Raw genomic sequence first — 22,864 nt, 5'->3', positions numbered from 1 at the left:
TATGTATACGTATGTTCATGTGCTCGCACGTGGATCTCATGTTTTTTTCTTGTTTGCACATAGAGCGCTAGCAAAAATATAATTTAGTATATATTTATCGTAATAATTCATCCATATAAAAAACTTCGTTAAAATATATAAAAGAAACAACGATTTGAGCAAATACGTATCTCCTATGTAGTTTAAAATTATCGCGTCGAAACGTATTTATTTATTGTTATTGCACATAATTTTCCCTAATTAGATCGTCTCTCTCTCCTTGTTTCGCATATATATATATATATATATATATATATATATATATATTTCCGTAACCCCCCTCTCCCCTACGTCTCGTTTCTTTTTTTGCCACTTTTTTCTCATTATTTTGCCGCACACTCGCATTCTCGCGCGCGTAATCGCACTCGCCCCCGACGTATGTACACGTGTACGCGCGATCGCGTACTTCACACACTCCTCTTCTCCTCTTCGCGTCACGTCTTTCTCTCTTTTTGAATCGTCTCTCTGTCTTTCTCTTTTTTTTATCCCGAACTATACGTACACGTCGCTCAGAGGCAGGACCTCGGCCGGTCAAATTTCAAGATAGTCTTCGATCGCGAGACGATCGAGAGACGACGTGTGATTTCGTTAATGATCGAGAGCAAGGCCTCGCCGCTTCGGACGATCCGCGATTCGCAAGGGAATCTATCCACAATGTTGCGCACGATACGAAGAAAGTTTGAAGATTTGCGCACACGTGCCAAAAACGTGTCATTTCGATTGTTTTCGTCATTCGAAACGTTGATGTCATTCGAATGTTTTTCTCTTGAAAAATATTATATATATATATTTCTTTTTTCTAGAATTCAGTTTTTCCGCTTTCTACTCTGAATTATAGATCACCCGAGGCGCGGGCTTGTTGCGCGCGATGTGCCATCGCGCGTCGAAGACTGATCCGAGCACGCTGCTGCCACGATCGCTCGACAACGTCGTCCTGGAAGACCTTGTACGAAAGTAGGCACTGGTTTGCTCGATTCACACGACCGCNCCCCCCCCCCCCCCCCCCAACCTTCCCGTCTTCCGAACGAAAGTTCAGATGTGTCTACCGCGACGTTGCATTGTGATCGACGTTTTTGAACTGAATCTCGAGTGCACTTCTCGACAACGAACGGAATACTCCATCGTATTTCCAGCGCGCTCGCTCGCTCGAAATTTTCCCCCTGAAAAATTTTCGGGAAAATTTTCTCGTCAGTGCGGATAACGAAAGGAAACAAAAGAAAAAGGAGAAGAAGAAGACAAAACACGCGAAGTGCACCGTACACAAATTGAAACACATCATCCCAAGCTGCTCGCCAACCCGCTCGCGTTCCGCGTCAGGTCTCTGCGTTGCTCTCCTGTTCTTAGGCTCTGGATCCAAACCCGGTACTCGAAACCACTCTCTCTCGTCTTGAGCATTCGCGGCCTTTAGGCGCTGGCTTTTGCGAAGTCTCTCCTCTCTCTCTTTCCTTCTTCCTCTATCTATCGTCCTATCTTTCCTCCGGCGGCTCCGGCGGCTCGCAGAGCGCCAGAAAGCGAAAGTCGGTCTCTCTCTCTCTCTCTCTCTGTTTCGAGGTTTTTTTTCCCTATCTAAGGCTCTCGATCGGGGCACTTAGGTCACCTATACTGACAACAGGCGGAGTCTCCACACATACCCGTGGTAACAATACGAAAGTATGTCTTCCACAGTCTCGCAGATATTCATCGCATTCGTCCACGTCTCGCGTGTCACTGCTTGATCGGCTTCTTGAAGACTACTTCCGGCTTGCGTACCGGACGGGGCACGCGCCGCTCTATCCTGAGGGCCCGGTTCGGGTCCGGAGACGGGGTCATACCGACCGCTGCTGTCTCGGGCCCCAACGGGGGAGTCTCCGCCATTGTTTGTCAGTTCCCGGTGCTGCTCGGTCGTCGGCCCGACGTCTGTTGCTGCTGCTGCTGTTGCGATTGCTGCTGCTGCTGCTGCGGTTGTTGCGACTGCTGCTGCGTCACCGCAGCGGCGGCCGCAGCACTCAGCGCCGGTAGCGGCGTTTGGTGGCAGTGCGCGCAGTGCAAGCATACCGTGCAAGCGCCGAGCTTCCGGGCGAGCATGGCGCGCAGCTTCAACGCTGGACCGAGCTTCATGCCCATCGGGCCCGTCAGGTGGTCCTCCGACAGCAACGGCAGCGCCGCACCGTCGATGCGATGCTCCCGGAAATTCTGCGAACAGAAACAGAACGGTGACGCGTTATTATCGCCGGCCGGATCGTACGGAAAACGGTATTTTGCTTTTCAATGATGTATCAAGAAATACATTTAGTGTTTATCGAACAAAATTACATTTCTATACAATATCTAAGTAACAAATGTTAATTTGAAATGAAGTTAAGGTAAAAATATGTATACAATATTATAAGTAGGAAAATATTATTTTTCTCATTAATGCTATATTTCTTTTTTAATTACGTATCAGTTGTGGCCCAACAGACAAGTAAAAAAAGAAGTATATATATATATATATATGTGTTTCGAATATTTTACTATAAAGTGGATTTTACACCGCCGTATTTTCAAAACAAAATGGCACTCGCGCGCTAACGCTTCTCACCGTCGGCGCAACCCCGCAAGAAACACGCACCGGCATTATTCGTCCGTCGATGTGACCCCCTTGTCATCGTCGTCGTTGACGACCTCCGACCGACTCGAATCACGGCCGAAGGCCGTCCTCTCACCGGCAGCAGCTGCTGCAGCCGCGTCTCCCGCGGAATCCCGCGAATTCGTCTCACGCGATTGGCGCGCGGACGAGACGGACCGTCATTTCCGCCGGCATGCAAAAAGTCAATCGCTCTTGCCCTCCCCGAGAGGAAGAAGAGGAGGAGAAGGAAGAAGAGGAACGCGAAACGGAAGGACGCGAAAGGGCGAAAAAAGCAAAGAGAGACCGAAGGAGGTGCGGCGGGAGGCAAAAGAACGACGAGCGTTGCGCGTTTCATTCACCGCACCGGCGGCCGCGCCTCGCGTAATTGCAGCTGCAGCAGCAAGCTGAGCGGCAGCGGGGTGCGCGTGAGTACGTAAGCGCGCGAGCGATCGCGCGGACGTCTCCTCCGTGCGCCTCCGTACACGTTCGTGGAATACGGTAATTGCTCGGCCCGCTTATGAATGAAATATTCAGCGGCGTAATGCGAGTCGCGCACGCAACGGCAGACCGGTCTCCTTCGCGCGCATGCCGGCCGGCTCCACGAGGGGGGAGCGGCGGGAAGGGGATCGACGCGGATCGAGGCCGAGTGCATTCATGCCGCTGGGCATTCAGGTCTTTCTTTCTCTTTCTCTCCCTCTCTTTACCTCCGCGGAGATAGCGTCTAATTGGTCGGCTTTAGAAGGATTAGTGCGGGGCGATTACTTGTCATTGACATCGAGTCGATGATCCTTGCGAATTCGATTCTGATGATTCCGGGCGGTGCGTGAGAGAGCAGTGTTGCGACAGACACATTTTTTGAAATAATCAGGTACAGATAGGTGAAAGGGAAATGTGAGTCGATATAGGTGCAGATATAGATCATAGATAGATGCAGATATAAACTTTAGGTAAATAATTAGATTTAGATAAATATACTATGGGAATATATGCTTCATGAAGTATACTTAGATATATTTTTGCAATACATGTGTCTGTATCTTATTATTTAAACTCAAAATTGTATCTGTATCTGTATATAATATTTATATTTCTCTTTCGGTCTCTGTATCTAGTTACTTCAAAAAATGTATCTCTCACAACACTGCAAAAGAGAAGATTTGTCCCTCTTTAACATTTAACTTTAACGGTAACTTATTAGGCTTATGATGCCTACACGCATTTTCCTTTGCTCAACTCTTCTTCCACTTTGTGTAAGACGCTATACTCCCGCTCCTATTCCTCCATCGGTGAAAAAAAAATATGTTGCATCCATATAACCAGTGCTATTATCAGCTTGATTCAATGAAATTACTGGTTTCCTGGTAACCAGTCTACAAAGACAATAAATAAAAATTCACAATAATTTGCTGCTGATGATACGCAACAATTGATAACGAATAAAAATAATAAACTCAATAATTCATAAGATTAAAAGAATGCCAAAAAAACTATGATATTTACCACTTTTTTTCGTGATGTATGCCTAAGAGACCTATGATATTACTTCAGCATCAAAGTCGCGAGTGTTGCTCTCAGTTAATCTTAGAATGCTAACGTCTCCAAGACGTAGATATCTTTTACCCTTCCTCCTCTCTCCTCTGTTTCTCATCCCGCCAGGATATTATTTTGTTTCATATCTTGAAAATATATATATGTCATTAAAAATTCTTTAAGTTGCCTTTTCTTAATCTTTACACGTTTCCTCAAGAAAATAAAGTCAAGCGCATAAGCCCAGAGTAAGAGTTAATATTCCACGGTTAAAGTTTACTTTCCTTCGGTAACAGGACGACGCTTCGCGAAACACGAGACGAGTTAATTAATTCAGGATAAAAATAAGATGCTGTGTTCTCCGGCCGTTTCGCCGGTCGGCCAATAATATCCAATCTGTGACTCATCGCAACTGGAAAATATCCCCAGTACATCCACCGTGCCACCGGAAATCCATACTGTTGACTGCGCGAGTTTCTCGCGAGAAGGATCAAAACGCGTTAACAATCGCCGGCGATGAAACGCGCGGTCATTGATTACGGTAAATAGGCACCGTACTGTTTCGGATTCCCGGTGCGTTCACGGCTCTAACGGTATGAGTCCGGCCACGCGCGAAAGCAGCCGCCTCCTTCACGGTCGCCTCGCGTAAAACGCTAATTAGTTAAGTCGTTCGCACCGCGTGCAAGAAATCGTTCCCCCCGATCCCCGCGCGAGAGACCCGGGTATGCACAGAGCACTTTGTCCGACACGGTAACATTCTTGCGAATTATCCAAAGCACACACGTATCTGTGAGTTACCGAGACTCATCAAACAAATGTGGAATGATTCGCGCTCTTCTCCTTTTCGGCGCGAAACGTCGGACCGAATTTCATCAACGCGATTTATGAGAATTCCGATTTCGATCGGCCGAATGTCAACGCAAGGAAAATGTCTTGCAGATTATACCGAATCAATATCAACACCAAAATTGTAACCTGAATCTAAATTGTTAATTCTAGTTAAATTTTGGCCATAATACAATTAAAATTAAAACTTAACTCTAATTTCCACACAATATTTTCATATAATTTCATATTATAAACGACAATTTTCATATATTAAACAATCATTCGATGAGGCTTTCGTGTGGAGAAAAAAGGGAATGTTTCTACAAATTATCGTTTTAAAGCTAATTTGTTACTTTTTGAGATGATATGTGTATACGACTTTTAAGAATTTATAATTATTTTGAGACTATTGGGAGACACTTAAAAATGTGAAATTTGAATTTTATTTTTTCTGACAGCATGAAACATAAAACTAAGAAATTATAGTCAAAATATATAATCTATTGTTTTATCTTCATACATATTTCATGTGTCATTAATTTACAAAAATTAAAATATAGTTTTGACCACATTTATTGAACTATAGCTAAATAATTTTCTTATTATCACTTTCTGCTTCAACACAAACATAAATAGAAAGAAATCAAATTAAATACAATATAATTTATGATACATTTGTTGATCAGTATTACCGGCAACGCGAAAATAAATAATTTAACACACATAGCCAACTTTATGTCTCGAAAAGAGAAACGGAGGAGAGAGAGAGAGAGAGAGAGAGAGAGAGAGAGCCGAGGTGAATTACGAATTCCACCGCGTCCGTTGCATACATTAAAAAACGCGTCCACCCACCCAAATACCCAAGGCCTGATGAGGACGAGGGGGTTACGCACTTCATTGTTTTCGCGAAGCGAAATATAGCAGGTAGTTTCGAAATCTTGCGAAACGACCGACCGACCGACGCGGTTCAGCGCGGCGCGGCGCAGCGCGGTCGTTCGACTCGCGCGGCGCAGCTGCAGTTGCAGCGAATATATCATCCTCGTGTTGCACCGCGGGCGACCGGGCGCGCACCAAAGGCCGGGTAACGAAGACAACCTATATTTTCTCCACCCAGTTCCAAACTCTTAAGGGCAAACGCGATCTCCGGCTGGTCCTGCATCAATTATACCTTCCACAAACACGATGTTAGGCCCCCACGTACTCGTCGCGCCGTGTTATTCGCGAGAACAAGCGAGAGCGAGCGAGGGATGCGTCGGGAGCGTGTGTGTTATTAAATTATTCGCGCGCGTCATTGCGTCTTACGCCAAAGGGGCGGAAGGGGGGAGCCCCCTCTCGAGTTATGCGCGTAGGCTTATCAGATATGCCTGGCGGGCCCGGAGGCGTCAAGCGGAATTTAAATTGGTGAACATAGAAATGTTCGTGTAACGATATAAATGCACGTTGCGGCGGCGACTCTCGCAATATTTATTGTGCGCCTCCTCTCTCGCGCCTCCTTTCTTCTCGCGACTCGTGTGACGCCCGCGGACTCAGACGAAAAGCACCAAACCTGACCAATAGGTATGGTAAGTCGACCTATCCATATTTCTCGGTTTTAAAGTATCGAACTCGGTCACGAACAGTGCACGAACGTCGTCCGCTGCGTGCAGCAGGTGGACCTGAAGCGGTAGTTTCTGTCTGCAAGCGCGTTTGGTTGGTATGTTATTAGCGTCAGTTGACGCTTTTCGATGTGAAGTTTTCTCGAGCCATCTTCTTGCAAATTTTCAAGTAACAAATCAACGGTAAGTGTGATTTGTTGGACAATACAGTACGGTTGTCACAGGCAGTAAATTATTTGAAAGAAGTAACGTTATGTTGGAAAAATATCAAAGAACTTCTCTTTTTTTTCTCTTCAGTGGAACGATATTTAATATATAACGAATTACATTTTTCTGACTAAAAACATGAAATATTACTTACTCTAAGTAATACTTTTTTTTTTTTTTTACCAAACAATATAGTTTATTCTAGTGAAACAATATTTTCATTCAAACACAAAATGATATTTGATATTAGATTATACTATTTATGCTAGACAAATCCAAGTTAAACAAATACGTATATCAAATCCAAAAAAAAAATCTGTATATTTCTCTGTATAGATATTTTATAGATATTTGCAGGACAATATCTTGAGGAAAGCAGAATTTTCGTAGAGAAATGTTTGCATCTACGCATATAAGTAAATATTAATTTTATACCTTCTCAACTGAGTTTCAGAAGCCGAAAATAAAAAGTTACGTCGCTCTTGGGGATTTTCCTCTAATTACTAACACGGTAAAGCCCGCTTATTTAAATATCGCGAAACGGTCGCCGCCGGGACGCTGTTCAAATACGTCGTCCGCAGTACAGTGGCTCACATCCGTTTCACAAGCGGTTTTTATTTCTTTAACCACCTCGGGTCTCTTTAGTTTTCCCGGGCTAATTATAACGGACCGTGCTTCGCGTAGGAAGTCTCCGGTCGACAGTCACTTCTAGTCGATGGCGGATGACGTAAATAGTCGTCCGTGTCGTGGACAGACGGACGTCAGCCTCGAGAGACGACGACGACGAGGAGGGGGAGGAGGAAGAGGAAACTCGTCGCGGTGGAGGTTGCGTTCGACCGTGACCTGGGAAAAGACGCGGAACCCTCGAAAAATAACGGCTCCGTTCCTCCTCTCTCGCCGAGTTCGAGTCCAACTCGAGGAATCCGGCGACGGTTGTAACCTCGGAAGATCATCCAGTCGGAACCGCGTCACGTTGGGCTACACGCGGCGCGCACGAAAGAGCAGAAAGAGGAATCCGTTCTCGCAGCCGATCGACCGGCCGATCGCGCAATTTCTTGCGTCGCAGAGTCCGAGAACGGCGCAGGTGCGGAAGGCGATACGGAAATTAGTCGCGCTCCAGTATCAAAGTTCAGTAATTGGATCTAATGTAACACAGCGGTCGCCGCCGCGCGCTTACGGTGATGCCGACGAATTCTCGTAGAGTTGAAATGTTGGAAAAACGAGCACGAGCAGAAAACGGATCGCGTGTCACTCACGCGAACGAGTAATGAAATTATCATTAATATGGAAATTGCACCGTCTATATCTTGTGTTAAACAAGAAACATATATCTGCCGTCTTTAGCGGAACGATCGAGCCGTCATTTTCAATAATTAATAACTCGAAATTTTACGTGTTGTTTGCAAAATGGAGGAGGACTTTTTTGTTCACGAAGTTTGTCCCTGTTGATCTGGGACAGCCTGTATATGAATCTCCGCGGAAATATGAATTTGACATATACGATCATGCAATCGACTTTCGAGAAAACTTCGTGAGCAAACGTCACGTTACAACTTCGCGGGACAACTTCACGCTTCCAATATTTCTCGGGAGTTGTCCCAGTATTCAATTTTACGACTTTTTTTCGGGATGTTTGTCGTCCCACTTCATCAAGTTTCGGAACTTTGATTTTTCGGGATTACGCATGCCTACCGACAAGAATCGATATTAACGCGACGCACGTCATGCGATAAATCCAACGTCGCCGAGCGCTCGCGGCACTTTGCGAGGCCGCTATTATTCGCGAGCGCGAGAGGGGTAATTTCGTTAGAAACCTCCTGTCGATAGGACGACGCGACATTTATGGGGCATAAAATTCTTCTTCTCTCCTTTCTTCTTCTCCTATCTTTCTTCACGATTTTTTCTCTTTTTAATTATTCAACAGCGCTCAATCACCGAGCGCGTTGCGCGAATCTAACGCGAGCTCTCCCGACGCGCGGCTGCGCAGTAAAAGTCGCGTCTGGCCCGCAGAGTCCTGCTGCCGACTGTCTCTCGGCCGTTAATACACCTGTCGCGCTACGAAACGGCAAAGTGGATACGAGCGACGTTTCAGAATAGCCTCGAACGGACCCGCGTCAGGCGCGCGGCCTCGTCGTCGTCGCGAGTCGACATCTGCGACTGACTTTTACGTCCGCTCTTTCTTGACGGTCCCAACAACCCCTCTGAGGACCGGAACACGTCGCGAGAACAACCGATAGCTGCAATTTTCACTCGTCAACTCAGAGTAACAACCGCGACCTTTACGTTGAATTAATATCACAAGTCCCTCAAGTCTCAGCATATTACAAAGAGATGATAAGAAATCATCTTTCTTATATTTCTTTAGTCTTTTGTAAATTATTATAGTTTCGAAGGCTCGGGAGAAAGAAACTCGGTTTTCTTCCATTTTTCCGCAGACGTTTCCCTCGGTTTCTGTCCTAAGGGTAGAAAAATTCACGTATATTCGGTTAAAACTTGACACATTTACTTTTTACCGTAAAGAAGATATGTAAGAAACCGAATATGTGAAAAAATTGGAGAAAGAAACGGGTTTTTTTCGAGCTTTCGAAATTATATACATTATTAAGTTTGTTGTCTTTTATTTACCGTATATTTTTAATTATTATCAATTATTGCATATCAATCGTCAGCAGGTTTATTGTCAATTTTTATTTATTGTCTTTGTAGACTGGTTGCCGCTAGGAAAAGCTCAGTCTTGTCTCACTGATTTAGACTGATGATAACAGCCTAAGTCGAAATTTTACCCCTATATTATACGTCTACTTAGTTCTATATTAAGTATTCAAATGGAAAAAAAACGAAAATAACTTCCCATTGATTTGTAGCATCAAAGGGAGTACAACGGAAGGCCTTTGAAGATATAATGTAGAGCTGAAATTTTGATTCGAGAGTAGTCACATGGATCCAACTTTTTTTCTGAATAACAAAGAAATAGGAATAGGAATATAGCGTCTTGCACAAAACGCTTTAGAGAGGATAAACGAAAAATAAACGCGTGTAGGCCTCGTAGGCCTAACATGTTACCGTCGAGTGTAACTTAATTACATTTCTCATTACGAAATATATCTTGTTGTGTTAGAATCCTTAAGTGATTTTATTACGGGAGCAAAGTGTAACTAGTTTTTAGATCGTGCTGAGCACGATTTTCGAGCCCGATCTTCAAAATGTTGCCTTAGAGAAAAGATATCGCTGTCGGAAAAATGAGAGTTTATCGAATTTTCGAAAATACTCGTAGAAATTTTGTTGTATTAAAGTTTTCAAATGAATTGACGACTGAAGCAAGATACATTTGGGGATTTTTGAATGTGTGCTTGGAAGTCTATCCGAGAATGCGGCAGCTTTCTTCCGCGTAACAGAGGAGGCGCTGAAGGTCGACAATTAGGTGTCCAATTAGGGTTGGTAGCGGCTATTGTTTCAGCCTACTCATCGCCTCCCTCGTACTTACGCGTGCATGCGTGAGTGCGTACGTTACAATACCGTATCGTGCGCGCATTGTCTCGATTGTCGGGGCCGTTCCTTCAAGCGCGCCGGATTATAGCGCGTTTACACATGTATCTCACCTACGCAGCCGATCGCGCGATTCGACATCGCGCGCGGTCGCCGCGAACGAGACTCGTTTGACTCGCCGAACGGCGTCCGACACCGGGGAATGAAGCATTAACCAATAAGAAGGCGCGCGGCTGTAACTTTGGCCGGTCCGCTACCGAGAGAGAGAACCCGGTTGCTGCCGTTGCTGCAGCTTTCGCGCGGGACCCCTTATATGGAAAGGCCAGTGTTCGCGTATTCGCGAAGGGCAGAGTGCGCTCGCTCACTCATTCGCGAGCGCACGCCCGCAGAATTCCGGGCCGGCGAGACGAGCCGCGCGCGCGAGGTTGAGAATTTGCGTTGGCGGGCTCGCGCTAGAAATTCCACCGGCGTGTTTTCGTTTCAGCCTTACGGCGACCTCGCGCGGAATTGTTCCGTGAGAAAGAGCGACGCCGACGGTGTGCCAACAAGGCGCGCGCCAACCGGTATCGGCCAATTCGCGCCGACACGCCGTGATCGATCAACGGAGTGTAGCGATGAACGCGTATTTCGCGGATCGGCCCGGTCGTTACGTAACGCGAGCGTGCGCGCGCTCGAAAATCGCGCTCGGCGGAATCCAAGATCGGCCAGGGTTCCACTTAACGCTCGCAACGACGCGAGCGTCATTCTATCTTTGTTTCTCGCTGGATCGTTAATAACAAAATAGAATGACGCTCGCATCGTGGCGAGCGTTAAGTGGAGCCCACCTGAGGAAGGTCGAGAGCGGTTACTGCGATTAGAATCACGGAAGAGTGCAGAATCGCGATCGTATTCGAAATCGATAATTAACTCCTGGACTGCCGACGACGAGGATCCTTGTCATTTTGGACTTTGCGTCCACCACCTGCGAAATTGCATTTTCTCGTTAAGAAAGATATTTTTGTTACGTCAGAGTCCCTAAGTGATCTTGTCGCGGGAGCAAAGTGTAACCGGGAGTTTTCAAATCGTGCCGGGCACCATTTTTGTGTCCGATCTTCAAAACGTTGCCTTGAGAAAAAGGTATCGCCGTCAGGAAAATGAAAGTTTGTCGAATATACTCGTCAGGAGAGATTTTGTTATATTAAAGTTTTAAAATGAATTGATGAATGAAGTAAGATTTTGGGGGTTTTTGGACGTGCTAAGTGTGATTTTGAAGTCGTATTTGCGAAATGTTATTTCAGAAAAAGGTGTGGCTATCGAAAAAATTAGAATTTTTTTTAATATTCGAGCTTTTTCGTCATGAAAATTCGTACGAATTGAAAGGAAAAAAATATTAGATGGAAAGAACAATATCTACAAACTATGATATAATTTTTGGTTCGAAAATATCGTTCTTTCTATCCAATATATTTTTTTTCAATTCATAAGGGTTACTTTTGAATGCGATATTTTTAATAGATCTGGATACAATTTCTTCATATATGAAGAACAAGTTCTCATATAAAATTATAGTACATATTATATTCATGCTTATATAGAGAATATGAGTCTCGAATTAATATCAATTTTTTCCCCCGCTATACAAACGCTATAATTAGTCGAAAGTGACGTTCTTGCACAAGCAACCAACAGGACAAATCAAAGAGCTAATTGGAGCACGAGCAAAACGCTATGCCTTAAAATCTGTCAATAGGCATTCGAACGGAAACAAAAAAACTATAATTTGTTGCAACCGGTTAATAAATTGAAAAATGAGCTTCGTTGGATCTACTTGACGATCTACAACCAAACGCATTTTGTTCGGAGGAAACAGAATTTCTGATTACAAGAACACGTTTCATCGTCCACTGTCATTTGCACATCCATAGAAATTCACGTTTCAGCGTAGTCTTATAAATATCGTAAAACTTATTGCACGTTGCGAAGTGACTGTGCGAAGTCGGCGAGGCTCCGGAGGAAACCCGTCCGACAGCGCGCCACTGTGCGCGAGTGAGCGAGCGAGCGAGCGAGCGAGGACCGGTGACCCGCCACGCCCTGCTGAGGTCGTCGCGCGGCTCTCTCGCCGGCGCGGCCGGCCGCGCCAGGCCGCTGATCGGCGTGCCGACGGCGACCGGTCAACCTAACCGACTACGACCGGCACCGGCCTAACCAGATCAACATCCCCCCGTTGCTCTCCTCCTCGCGCCCTGCACGTTTGCCCTCCGTTCGCACGTTGTTGCTCGTCCTCCTTCTTTCGCCGTTTTCTCTTTCTTCCTCCTTCGCCTCTCTCGATAGACGTGCCGCCGGCGAACGACCGCGTACCTACGTCGCACCCACCATTCGCCCCGATTCCAACGAGTATCAACAAGTATCGATGAATCTTAACGACGAATATCGACGAGTATCACGCAATTTCCTATTTCTCTTCAGCCCGGATTTACGCGGAAAAAATATTATAAAGCAAATTATTACAAAGTTTTGTAATGCTGGACCATACCGGAATTATGACTGAAATTATGATGTGTGTTGTAATCTTTAATGACGGGTACACATGTTATATATCACATTACAATATATTATAATTTCAGTCACGATCCCGGTATGATTCAGCATTACAAAATTTTATGATAATTTGTACTAGAATATTAGCTTTCTACGAAAGTAATTATTTATTCTATTTAAATAAAAGAATTAAGATTTAAGTAAATATATCATGAGTATCATCGAATAAATATTTTTTTACGTTTTAGATATTTCTTCACTAAGAATTGTGATATCTGGTAGTGTTAGGAACGTTTTTTGCTAAAAATGATTGCAATCATAATTTAGCGCTTAGGGCAAAAGGCTAAAAGTTTATTATATCTATTTTAGATTCCGAATTTAGCATCATTGAGAATTAGAGCTCAGACACAATGAAACGAATAACAAATAAGAAATGAAATACGGGGAATTCGGGATAAGTTATTGGAAATAAGCTATAGTTTTAAACGCAATAAAAGTAAAAGAAAATAAGACATAAGAACGTTTTAAAACGACGTCAACTATTCTTATTATTTTCTAATAAACATCTACTGTTATAATTTTCTTGGTAATTATTGATCGATCCAAATGGATTTTCATTTGTATATTGATGGTCATCAGACATTTTGAAAGTCAACTTTTAGTCAAATACTAAGCCCTGTAAACACGCAAGTTATGATAAAGATACAATTTCGACGGTGTTCCTAATTCCAGTTCTCGATTCTTTTATTATAGATTAAAGCATAGTTGACCATATGTCGAAATTTAATTCCTAGTTACCAATTTCCTATATTTAATTCCTTCTTCCTTGTTCCTTTCACTGTGTTACGTTGACGGACAAGGAGCCACCGTGATGAATCAACGTGCGAATTGGCGAGTGGGATTTTTGAGAGATATCGAGAACGCTTATCCGTTCGCGAGGAGCAATATTTGTATCGTAACTCCGTGGTGGCTACCAAAGGTGCCCTTTTCTCCTCTTCGCCGTTATTGAGGAACTCGTGCAATAACGCGGCGACCACACCCACGTTATTAAACGCGGCCGTGCATGCCGCGGCGCCTTGCGCTTCCCGCGCGAATTTTCTCCTCGTTACTGTCGCCGCTCGTAATACTCGCGCTGCTGCCGGAAACCCGCGCAGCCGCATTTATCCCGAGCGTGGAGGACTTCGCCCCGAGTTTCGCCCTGAGTCGAGAGACCATCGAGAGATCGTATCGAAGTTCATTAAACTAAGCGCGGTTACGGGAGCCACGTCGAGCGTCATTCGATCGGCCGTGCTATCGCCCTGTACAGCTCGGATCAGGGTAGATTAGTTAGCAAACGCGACGGCGAATATGCCGAGAGCTCTCAGAAGCCTCCGCGAACTTCCACTGGAATTCATCATATAAATGAGCCGGCTGCGAATGACGCGCTGTTACTCGCGTTAATGCGACGTAGTAGTCAAACTTTGGGAACAAAATTCGTTCAAAATTGCGAATAGGAGAAAGAAAAGTAAAAGGACGATCTTAAAGTTCGCTGACATTTTCTCAGCGATGTAAAAATGACGATCGTTTTTTTTTTTTCTGAGTAGTCAAAGTCTTACTTGTCATATCAGCATAAATAATAAAAAAATACAAATAAAAGTACAAGTAAAAATATTATTTATGAACATAAAATATGATTTGTGACAATGTAACTTAAAAAACAACAAATCTCAACAGAACGAAAATAAAAAGAATTATTTATCATTATATAACTCTTAAAATAAAATGTAAGAATACGTCGCCTTGTCCGCACATGATATTTATATATTACATCATCTCACCCAATGTAGGTCACTATATTTATCCAATTATATTATATATAAAAATACTGTAATATGAATAATTAAATACGAATAATTAAATGAATAATTAAACGTTATTACATGCGTTTCTAAATATACCATACATTAATTTTCTATTATCCATTATAGTTGACAGATTGAAGTCATACTACAACAGATTATTTATTATTATTAAAAACTTCTGATACATTGAGCACCGACTTGTTATTTAGAACTTAGAAAAACTAGCAGATCGTCATCTTACTTTCCTTTCTCTTCCTTTATTTTATTCGTACACGGAACAATATTGCTCGTACGAGTGGCAACCGAGAACTAACTATGAAAACCTGAAGACCGATCTTCGCCCTAACAGAAAGTGTGATGTTTTTTTTATTAAAGGTGCAAAAACCACAAAATTCTCACAGTCGAACTAAGAATGTACAATATTTGTCCAGACGCGTGTTTTGAACGGGAAGAAAGAAAAAAGAGAGTTCTAAGATAAAGAATTTTAAGAAGTAAAGTTGCGGTACATAACAACACGAAAATAGAGAGGATATCGATGCGCGGTCGCATAATACGATATCGCGATCTCGTTATCGAATCGAATCTTTTCGCGAATTTCTGCTTCCCTTCCTTTCCCTTTTTTATCCGTCGCAGTCGCGAGATGCTTTCTCCGATTGGCCCGCTCCGGCGACAATTTATTCCGCCCGCGTGGGTTTCGCGCGCGAGGAGCCGCGACACGTCCCAAAATCCTCCTCGCCTCGAAGCGAATGTATATCGCGAAATGAATTCGAATGACAATGATATGCTAATGCGGCACCGCGAATAACGAGTCTTGCAAATGTCCGAAGTGGCGGAGAAGTCCTTCGTGTTTTAGAACCGCCACTTGTCGTGAGACACTTTCCATTTCGCGATAGCACGACCGAAGTTGAAGACTGACGGAGCGCGGAGAATTGCGACTCGCGAGTTTTCACCGGAAGCAAGGAGGCGAGGTCGTTACGAGAGGTCCGAGCGCACCTACGGGCGCTCCGGTCGGGAATTCAAATTAGCTTAGAAAGTTCAGGGTCAGGCGGATACGGGCGTGTGCACGTGTGCGTGTGTGTGTGTTCAGCGATAACGAGCTACACATCACCGATTAGCCGTTCGAAAAGGCACGTTTGAGAAAAAGAAATAACGAGTCGCGATTTCAAAAGTGTCGCGACGCGTAATGTATCACCCGCATAGAAATTTCCCCATATTTTCCCATAATCATAGATTCCGATTAGAATACCCAAATTTTGTCCCAAAACAGATTATCTCATTATAATTGGGAAATTGGGAATCCCATTCTCATCCCAAACACAGGATGAAGACTCTTGTTCGCGATGCAGATTGGCTGTGCGCTGCCGCGTGCGACTGCCGTCGCCAGCGTCGAGTGGGCAGTTCGACGAAATATCAAATTAAGAAATTAACAAACGAAGTTACACTTTTAATGTTACCGCACTGAGAAAAAAGATGTTTGGATTTAGTATACGTGCTCGTTTGACTTGGGTTTGTTTAATAGAAACAACATAATTTAATAAATAAATTTCCAAACATCATTTTATTCGAATGGAAAAGTCGTTCCGCTAGAGTGGACCATGTTGTCTGATAGAAAGAAATAGTATTATTTATAAGAAATAATATTTAATTTTCAATAAAGGGAGAATTTATTTCATTATGTACGAAATATTATTCTGAAGTAAAGAGACATTTTTTAAATATTTTTCTAACATAGCATTATTTCTTTCTTCAAATAATCGACGTTGTTATGTTTGAATGAAAATTTCCAATTTCCGCACCGTTCCGGCGCCCCTGCGACGACGAACCGACTCGCTACGCTCGCGACTCGCAACGTCTTCAATTAGCTTTACGGTGCCGCTCGTTAAACCTTTATGTTTCACTCAACGAGCCGTTACACGTGTGCGTACACGCGCGGACGACGGAGATGGAAATCTGTAGCGCTCGGCCTCGTACCGCTCAGCTCGTCCGACTCTTGCGCGGCTTCGGCCCGGTAAGACGAGGAATTACGGCTGTCGAGCTTATCGCGCGGGTGCGAGTGAACTCACGACTCGGCGGGTATTTCGAGATAAAGGGACACTCTTCGAATGAACAAAATTATATGTTTATCGTTCTCGGCCGGGATAGCCGAACGACGGGGCCGGGGAAAACGGAACTCGGCTCTCCTTTTTTGTGTTTTTTACGTCACGTCGTGACGTCTCACCCTCGCGAGATCGCCGTCTCCTCGTGTCCCTGCAGAGGGGGGGATCGCGTGGGTGGTTATACATTATTATCGGTCGCATACAAATTGCCGCCCCCGTGCGCGCGTTGCCCACGTCCTACCGCTTTCTGTTATTGAACTTAAACCTCTGATAAATACAACCGAGCCTCCTCCGCCGCGATTTACTTGCTATTAGCGCGCTATACCGCTTCGCGATAAAGCGCCGCCCCGATAAATCCGTCCGATTCGTCACGCTTGCTCAATTAATATCGGAGATGTACGAAGCGCGCTCACGCACTTCGTGGCTCCCGCCGTGGAAGCCGCGCGAGGGTCGAGGAGCGCGTCTTCGAGAAACACGCGCGCGCGCTCAGGCGCCGCAATGTCCGGCAATGAGTTTATTATATTTTGCACGTAAAAAAATTTTTATATAAAAATAGCGAATGTGCGCTGATAAAAAATTATTTCCGGCGCCAAAGATATATTTTATACACGGAGAAAATTTTGTAGTAAAAATTATTACAAAATATAATTACAAAATTTTGTAACGTCGGAATTTTAACTGAAATTATGATGCGTGTTGTAATCTTTAGTGATGTACTTCATTGTATACATTATTAAAGATTACAATACACAATAATCTTAAGCATAATTCTGGTATAGTCCAATGTTACAAAATTTTGCGGTAATTTTTACTGCAATATTTTCATCGCAGTAACTTAACAGAAAAATGGTTCTCCTCCTTATGTTTGTGTTAAAATTAACCAGGAGTATATTTAGTGCCGAAAGTAACTTTTTATCAGCGTCGACATTCGAAGGTCGAAACAACGAGAGAAAATTCTGAGGCGAATATGAAAAGCGATGCACACGATGGTCGACAAATTATCTTGGCGTAATAACCGGACAGTTTGCATATAATTAATATTCCCAAAAAGTGCACGACACTAATTGAGAAGAAACTTGATTCAACGCCTTCGTGATGAATAAAATCTATAGGCAGTATCGAATAATATGTATCTCGGGGAGCGACGTGACATCGGCCCGTCGAAATTTATAAATTGCAAATTACGAATCACAATTCACAAATCGTGGCTAATGAATCGGCGACTAATGCGGAAAGCGAGCGACGTCCCGTGAACAGTCGCCAAAGTATGATTCCACGCGGCGGCTTACGAGGAAGCGCGAGATAAACGCTTGTTGTTATAAACGTTGTTAAATCACCGACGAGCGACGACGAGCCCGACTCATCAGCCGAATCTGCTAATTTCGCGCACGTACGTGTATTTTTCACACCTAAAGCGAGACACCAAAAACACAGTCACACACACCACCGGTGATAAATGTGCTTTCGGCGGACAGATGAGCGTCGCGCGATGTCTTGTTTACGCGCACACGCCGCACTCGCGTGTGCGCACAATTTCTCCCTCTTTCTTCCTCTCTCTCTCTTTCTCTTTTCGACGAATCTACCTTGTATTTCAGATTTTATCAGACATCGGCATTTTAATTTTTAAGGGGAACACGCTCCAGCGAGACGTACGATTAGTCACTCGGAGACGCGTCGCATCGTTAAAACGGTACGATGCCGATTATTCCCGTCGTTCATCTTCGCCCATATATTTAGTCTGAAAAATCGCCGCTGTGTGAAGCACCGCCTATTTATATGCTAAAATCGCAGCGTACATAAGCAACAGGGGTACGGATTAAAGAGTTCCCCCCATCCCCCGTGAGGGACACTCGCGCGAGGCGGAATCTCATCGACGAAGCGTCGCACAGCGATGCGAAGGTGGGGGGACAAAAAAAGAAAATCTTGGAAATAATGTTTTTACGTATCGACTGTTATTTTGGGATACCTAATGAATGGTAGTATCTGGTTATAAAAATGAATATATTTCGTTTATTTGACCTAAGGAAAAAGTCTCAAATCGAACGTCGAGCCTCATCATCGCGGCCTTGACCGAAATATACCTCACGTGTTTCAAACGCGCGGTCTTACGTCATATGTGACATAATTACTTGTCTAAAATTCTTAACGAAAATCATATCGCAGCGTTTATAACAATGATACGAAAAATTTCAACTTTTTGTTCATTTCATTACGTTTATAAAAAAATGCTGCACCTTCCTCGAAGCTCTCTTGATTCGTATTTTTTCACAATAAATAACATTATCAAACTGTAAACCTATAAAAATTACGCGTTACTTCTTGCAACTTCAGCTGTGATCGTTATTCTTGTGTGATACAAAATATTAATGTAAAATATTTAATATATATAATGTTATTTAATGATTATTGTTAAATAAGAATTTATAAAATAATCCTTTCGCGACGCGCGCGCGATTGTGACAGTTGTAAGCATAGATTAATATAATTACTTGTTACTTCATTTCTACGTTAAATGCCTTAATATCACTCTCCGTGTGAACTTGAACATTTCCAGCGGAAACATAAAAAATTAGATCACAAGGCGTATCAAGAAAGCCCGAGTATTTTTTCCGGTCTTCCGTGTACAGCGTGCACCACTGCGCGCGCGCCGTGCAAAAACGCGTGCGACTTTTTTTCGCGTCTGTCGACGCGCTTCCGGGCGGACGGGAGGAAGACAGAGCAGTAAGCGACTTCAAAAGCGCAACCCGGGGCGATCAAAACGGAGAAAGCGCCTCGCCTCCTCCTCCTCGTGAGGCAACCTTGCGGTGACCTCGCGTGAACCCGGATATCAGGCGCGCAAGATATATCCACACGCGCGAGCGAGCGCGTGCAAACGAGCGTCCGCGGGTGCGGTGGGCGATGAAACGCTTCGAATAAATTACCGAATCAATTACCGATACCCGCCGGCCACGTCGAAAACGCGGCGAGCGTCATTACCGCGGCCTCGACACGCGCTGGGGGAGGGGGGAGGGGTCGGCGCAAAAATCCCGCCGCTGTGGAATCTCGCAATCTGCGAGGCGATCCGCGGGAAATAAACGCGCGGAAAATCGCAAAATGAGTGGATTAAGTATCGCTTAAAGAAGCGTGCTGCCGGTGGAATTTTCACTTCCAGACCGCTTCCCTCCGTTTGTCTGTATGTCCATCTATCTATCGCTACCCACCTATCTGGCCCTCTCTTTCTCTTTCTTTCTTTCTCTTTTCACGAGTCCGTTGCACGTTCCCGAAGATACCGCAGCATTTTCCGCGTTATTACACACGCGGGCGCGCGCGCGCGCGAACGCGGGCGCGGCCTACGGCGGAGAGCTCGCTCGGAGGAGCGCGCGGTCGAGAGTTATCTGCAGGAAATCTACTCTTGTAAAAGCATACTACACGAGGAGGTAGCACAGCGGAAAGGGGAACCCGAAGCGCGGGGTGAGGCCTCCGCGACACCTTCGGCGCGTCCCGGAGCGTCTCCACGCTCGGCCTCGTCGGCGCGCTGCCATTCGCAGCGAAGAGGCATAGAGAGGAAAAGAAAACATCGCGGTGGAGCAGCGGGTGACCGCGGCCCCGATACAAGATACCCGCNCCCCGCCCTTTAAGTCGCGCGCGATTTCACTAGGCGGGGCCCGTGGACGATGATAGCGCCGAAGATACAAGGTCTGCTTTCTGTTCTCGAACTACGCTGGAACTTTGTCCCTTCTCAACGTTAAGTTATATAAATCAATCGATGTATTGGGATAAAGATTTCGTCAAATTTAATCAATTCTCATTGCATCGAAACAAATTTCATCATTGGCACGCTACAGAAAAATTAATGTTTCGATCAGTAAGACGATTAATTTATACGATCGTTGGACTTTTCAACGAATTACGTGTCTTTATCTTAAGACAAAAATTTATTTGTGAAACAAAAGATAATTTTCTTATAAAGAAATTATTTGTTTCATTTTACATATTTATTAATTTTTACGTATTTTATGTATTTATGAATTTATTTATGTAACCAAATAATATTTTATTCGGTTAAAAGTTATTATTTCAAATAATAGCGTTTCTTCCTGTCAAATAATGATTTTCTTGAATGAGACAATAAAATTTTTCTTCAAATAATATTTCGTACACGTTATTCCTATGAAACGAATTTTAGTCAAATAGAAACACAAAATTTAAAACATGATATCGGAAACCATTTTCGTTTGATACATTAATAATTAGTGCGAACGTTGACTTGTTTCTCATATTCGACACGTTCAATAAGAATCCCTCTTTAATTATATATTCATGTAGATCATGTTTCGATTAATATGCCGTTAAAATTTAAAAAGATTCCTTATGAGAAAATAAATTCACGGACCGACTGCCTTAAACAGTGAGACGACGGTTCAAAAATTAAAATTAAATAAAAATTTCTCACGCTGATGCAAGCAACGAAGAGAGCGAGAGAAATGTCTCGCGATCTCGTTGAGAGAGGAACGTCCGATGAAATAATAATGACTGTGGAACAAGATCATTCGCGGGGCGCGTCGCGCGGTGAAAATGTCCCGCGTGCTCGTTACGCGCACGACAGATAATATAATTCGACACGCGAGAGGTCACGACGGAAGGGAAAACTGATCGACCGATCGGCCAGCCGGTGGTGGCCATTACCGGTCAGCGATACCGCGCACGACCGGCTTTCTCCGCTTACGACCGGCGAGTTGTCATTATTTCGTCGCTCCGATTGAATTTCTCGGCGTCTCCGCGAGTGAATGGCTCTCTCTCTCTCTCGCTCGCTCTTCCGATACCCGATCGGCGCAGCAGCGATAGTATCGCGATGCCATCGGTATTATATCGCTCGCATAAACACGCCGCACGCCTCTCGCGCGAGGGTCTCTTAAGATTATGCAAATGCCCGGCGACGCGCTGGCCGAGGCCGCCGGCAGCATTTTAAGGGAATCGCGACGGGTATCCGCGCGCGCGCACGGTCGTCCGGAATTAAGATATTCGGCGAAGCGCGAGGGAGTCGTCGCAGCCTCTCCGTCCTTCTTCTCTTTATCGCTCGCGCCGTATAACGCGCCTTTCGCGTATATTGCGATATCGATATGCTGATTCCGACATGCTGCCTGGGTGTGACCGTCGATTCTCGCCGTGTTCCGCCGAGTTTCGAGGCGCGGGAGAGTCGAGGAGGTTGTAAGGTGAAATGAATTTGATAAGAATCCGACGATGAGGCATGTACTGCGTGCAAATTTAAATATTATTGATATTATCTAGTCGCTCGTGCAATTAGAGAAGGATTGACCGCTCGACAACTGAGATGTTTACAGCTAAATTCACATTTTTTTGTATATATAGGAAAAGTGCCAGATTCAAATAAATAATTGCTTCGATACTCCTTACCAAATTTTAACCTGCGTCAAGTAATATATATTTATCTGACCCAAATAAAATTTACTCAATTTAAAGAAAAATTCGCTCAGTATAAGAGTAGTTATTTATTTACTTGATTCTAGCACTTTTTGCTGTGTTCCTTCAGATCATCGTGCTATTTTTAATTCTATTTTCAATAACTTCGAAACCAAAACTAAAATTTAGACAAAAAAGTATTATAATATTAAAGACTAATATGCAGACATTACATACAAATTTAAAATTATTGACCAATTTATTTTACACGTATTTAAACACTTATACCCCTCTTTGCAGTATATCTCTATTAGATCACAACTATTGCAAAACTGATAGATCACACGATGATAAATATAGCATTAATAAGAAAAATAAAAAATAATGTTTTCGTATTTGTAATATTGTATGTATTGACTTCAACTTCGTTTCAAATTAACATTTTTACATTACATAGATAGTAAAATAATTAGAAATAATGTAAAATAGAAACGTAAAATAATGAAATAAGAATTATTATTATTATAAAAATATAGCAATTTTGTTTGATAAATATTACATTTACAATGTGGCTTCTTCGCTGCACCGCTGAAAATACGACACTTAAAACGGCGAGGAGCGCGAATTCCCGGGGCTGAACGACGCCTCTCTCTCTCTCTCTCTCCGCCGAGTGACGTTCGCCGTGTATTTTGACGTTTCGGATTGGGTGGCTGCCATCGCGCGTCGCGCGATCGAAAGCGA

The 22,864-nt window shown here is 43.9% G+C and overlaps 1 protein-coding gene across 2 annotated transcripts in view; it reads right to left on the bottom strand.

Annotated features, from left to right (window-relative positions):
- Nucleotides 1–1,043: 1,043 nt before the first annotated feature.
- LOC106748242 (uncharacterized protein KIAA1522-like) overlaps nt 1,044–22,864 on the bottom strand; it is a 192,199-nt gene continuing 170,378 nt past the window's right edge. The window contains exon 7 of one of the 2 annotated variants that reach the window (XM_014626623.1): nt 1,044–2,211. In XM_014626623.1, the coding sequence (XP_014482109.1) occupies nt 1,900–2,211 (312 nt within the window). In that variant the 3' untranslated portion in view covers nt 1,044–1,899. The remainder of the gene's footprint in view (nt 2,212–22,864) is intronic. The other variant, XM_014626695.1, reaches the window with a different exon arrangement.

The sequence above is a fragment of the Dinoponera quadriceps genome, unplaced genomic scaffold, assembly GCF_001313825.1.
Source record: "Dinoponera quadriceps isolate SergipeBrazil2010 unplaced genomic scaffold, ASM131382v1 scaffold123, whole genome shotgun sequence".
Lineage (NCBI taxonomy): Eukaryota > Metazoa > Arthropoda > Insecta > Hymenoptera > Formicidae > Dinoponera > Dinoponera quadriceps.
This window is presented reverse-complemented; position numbering and strand designations above follow the sequence as displayed.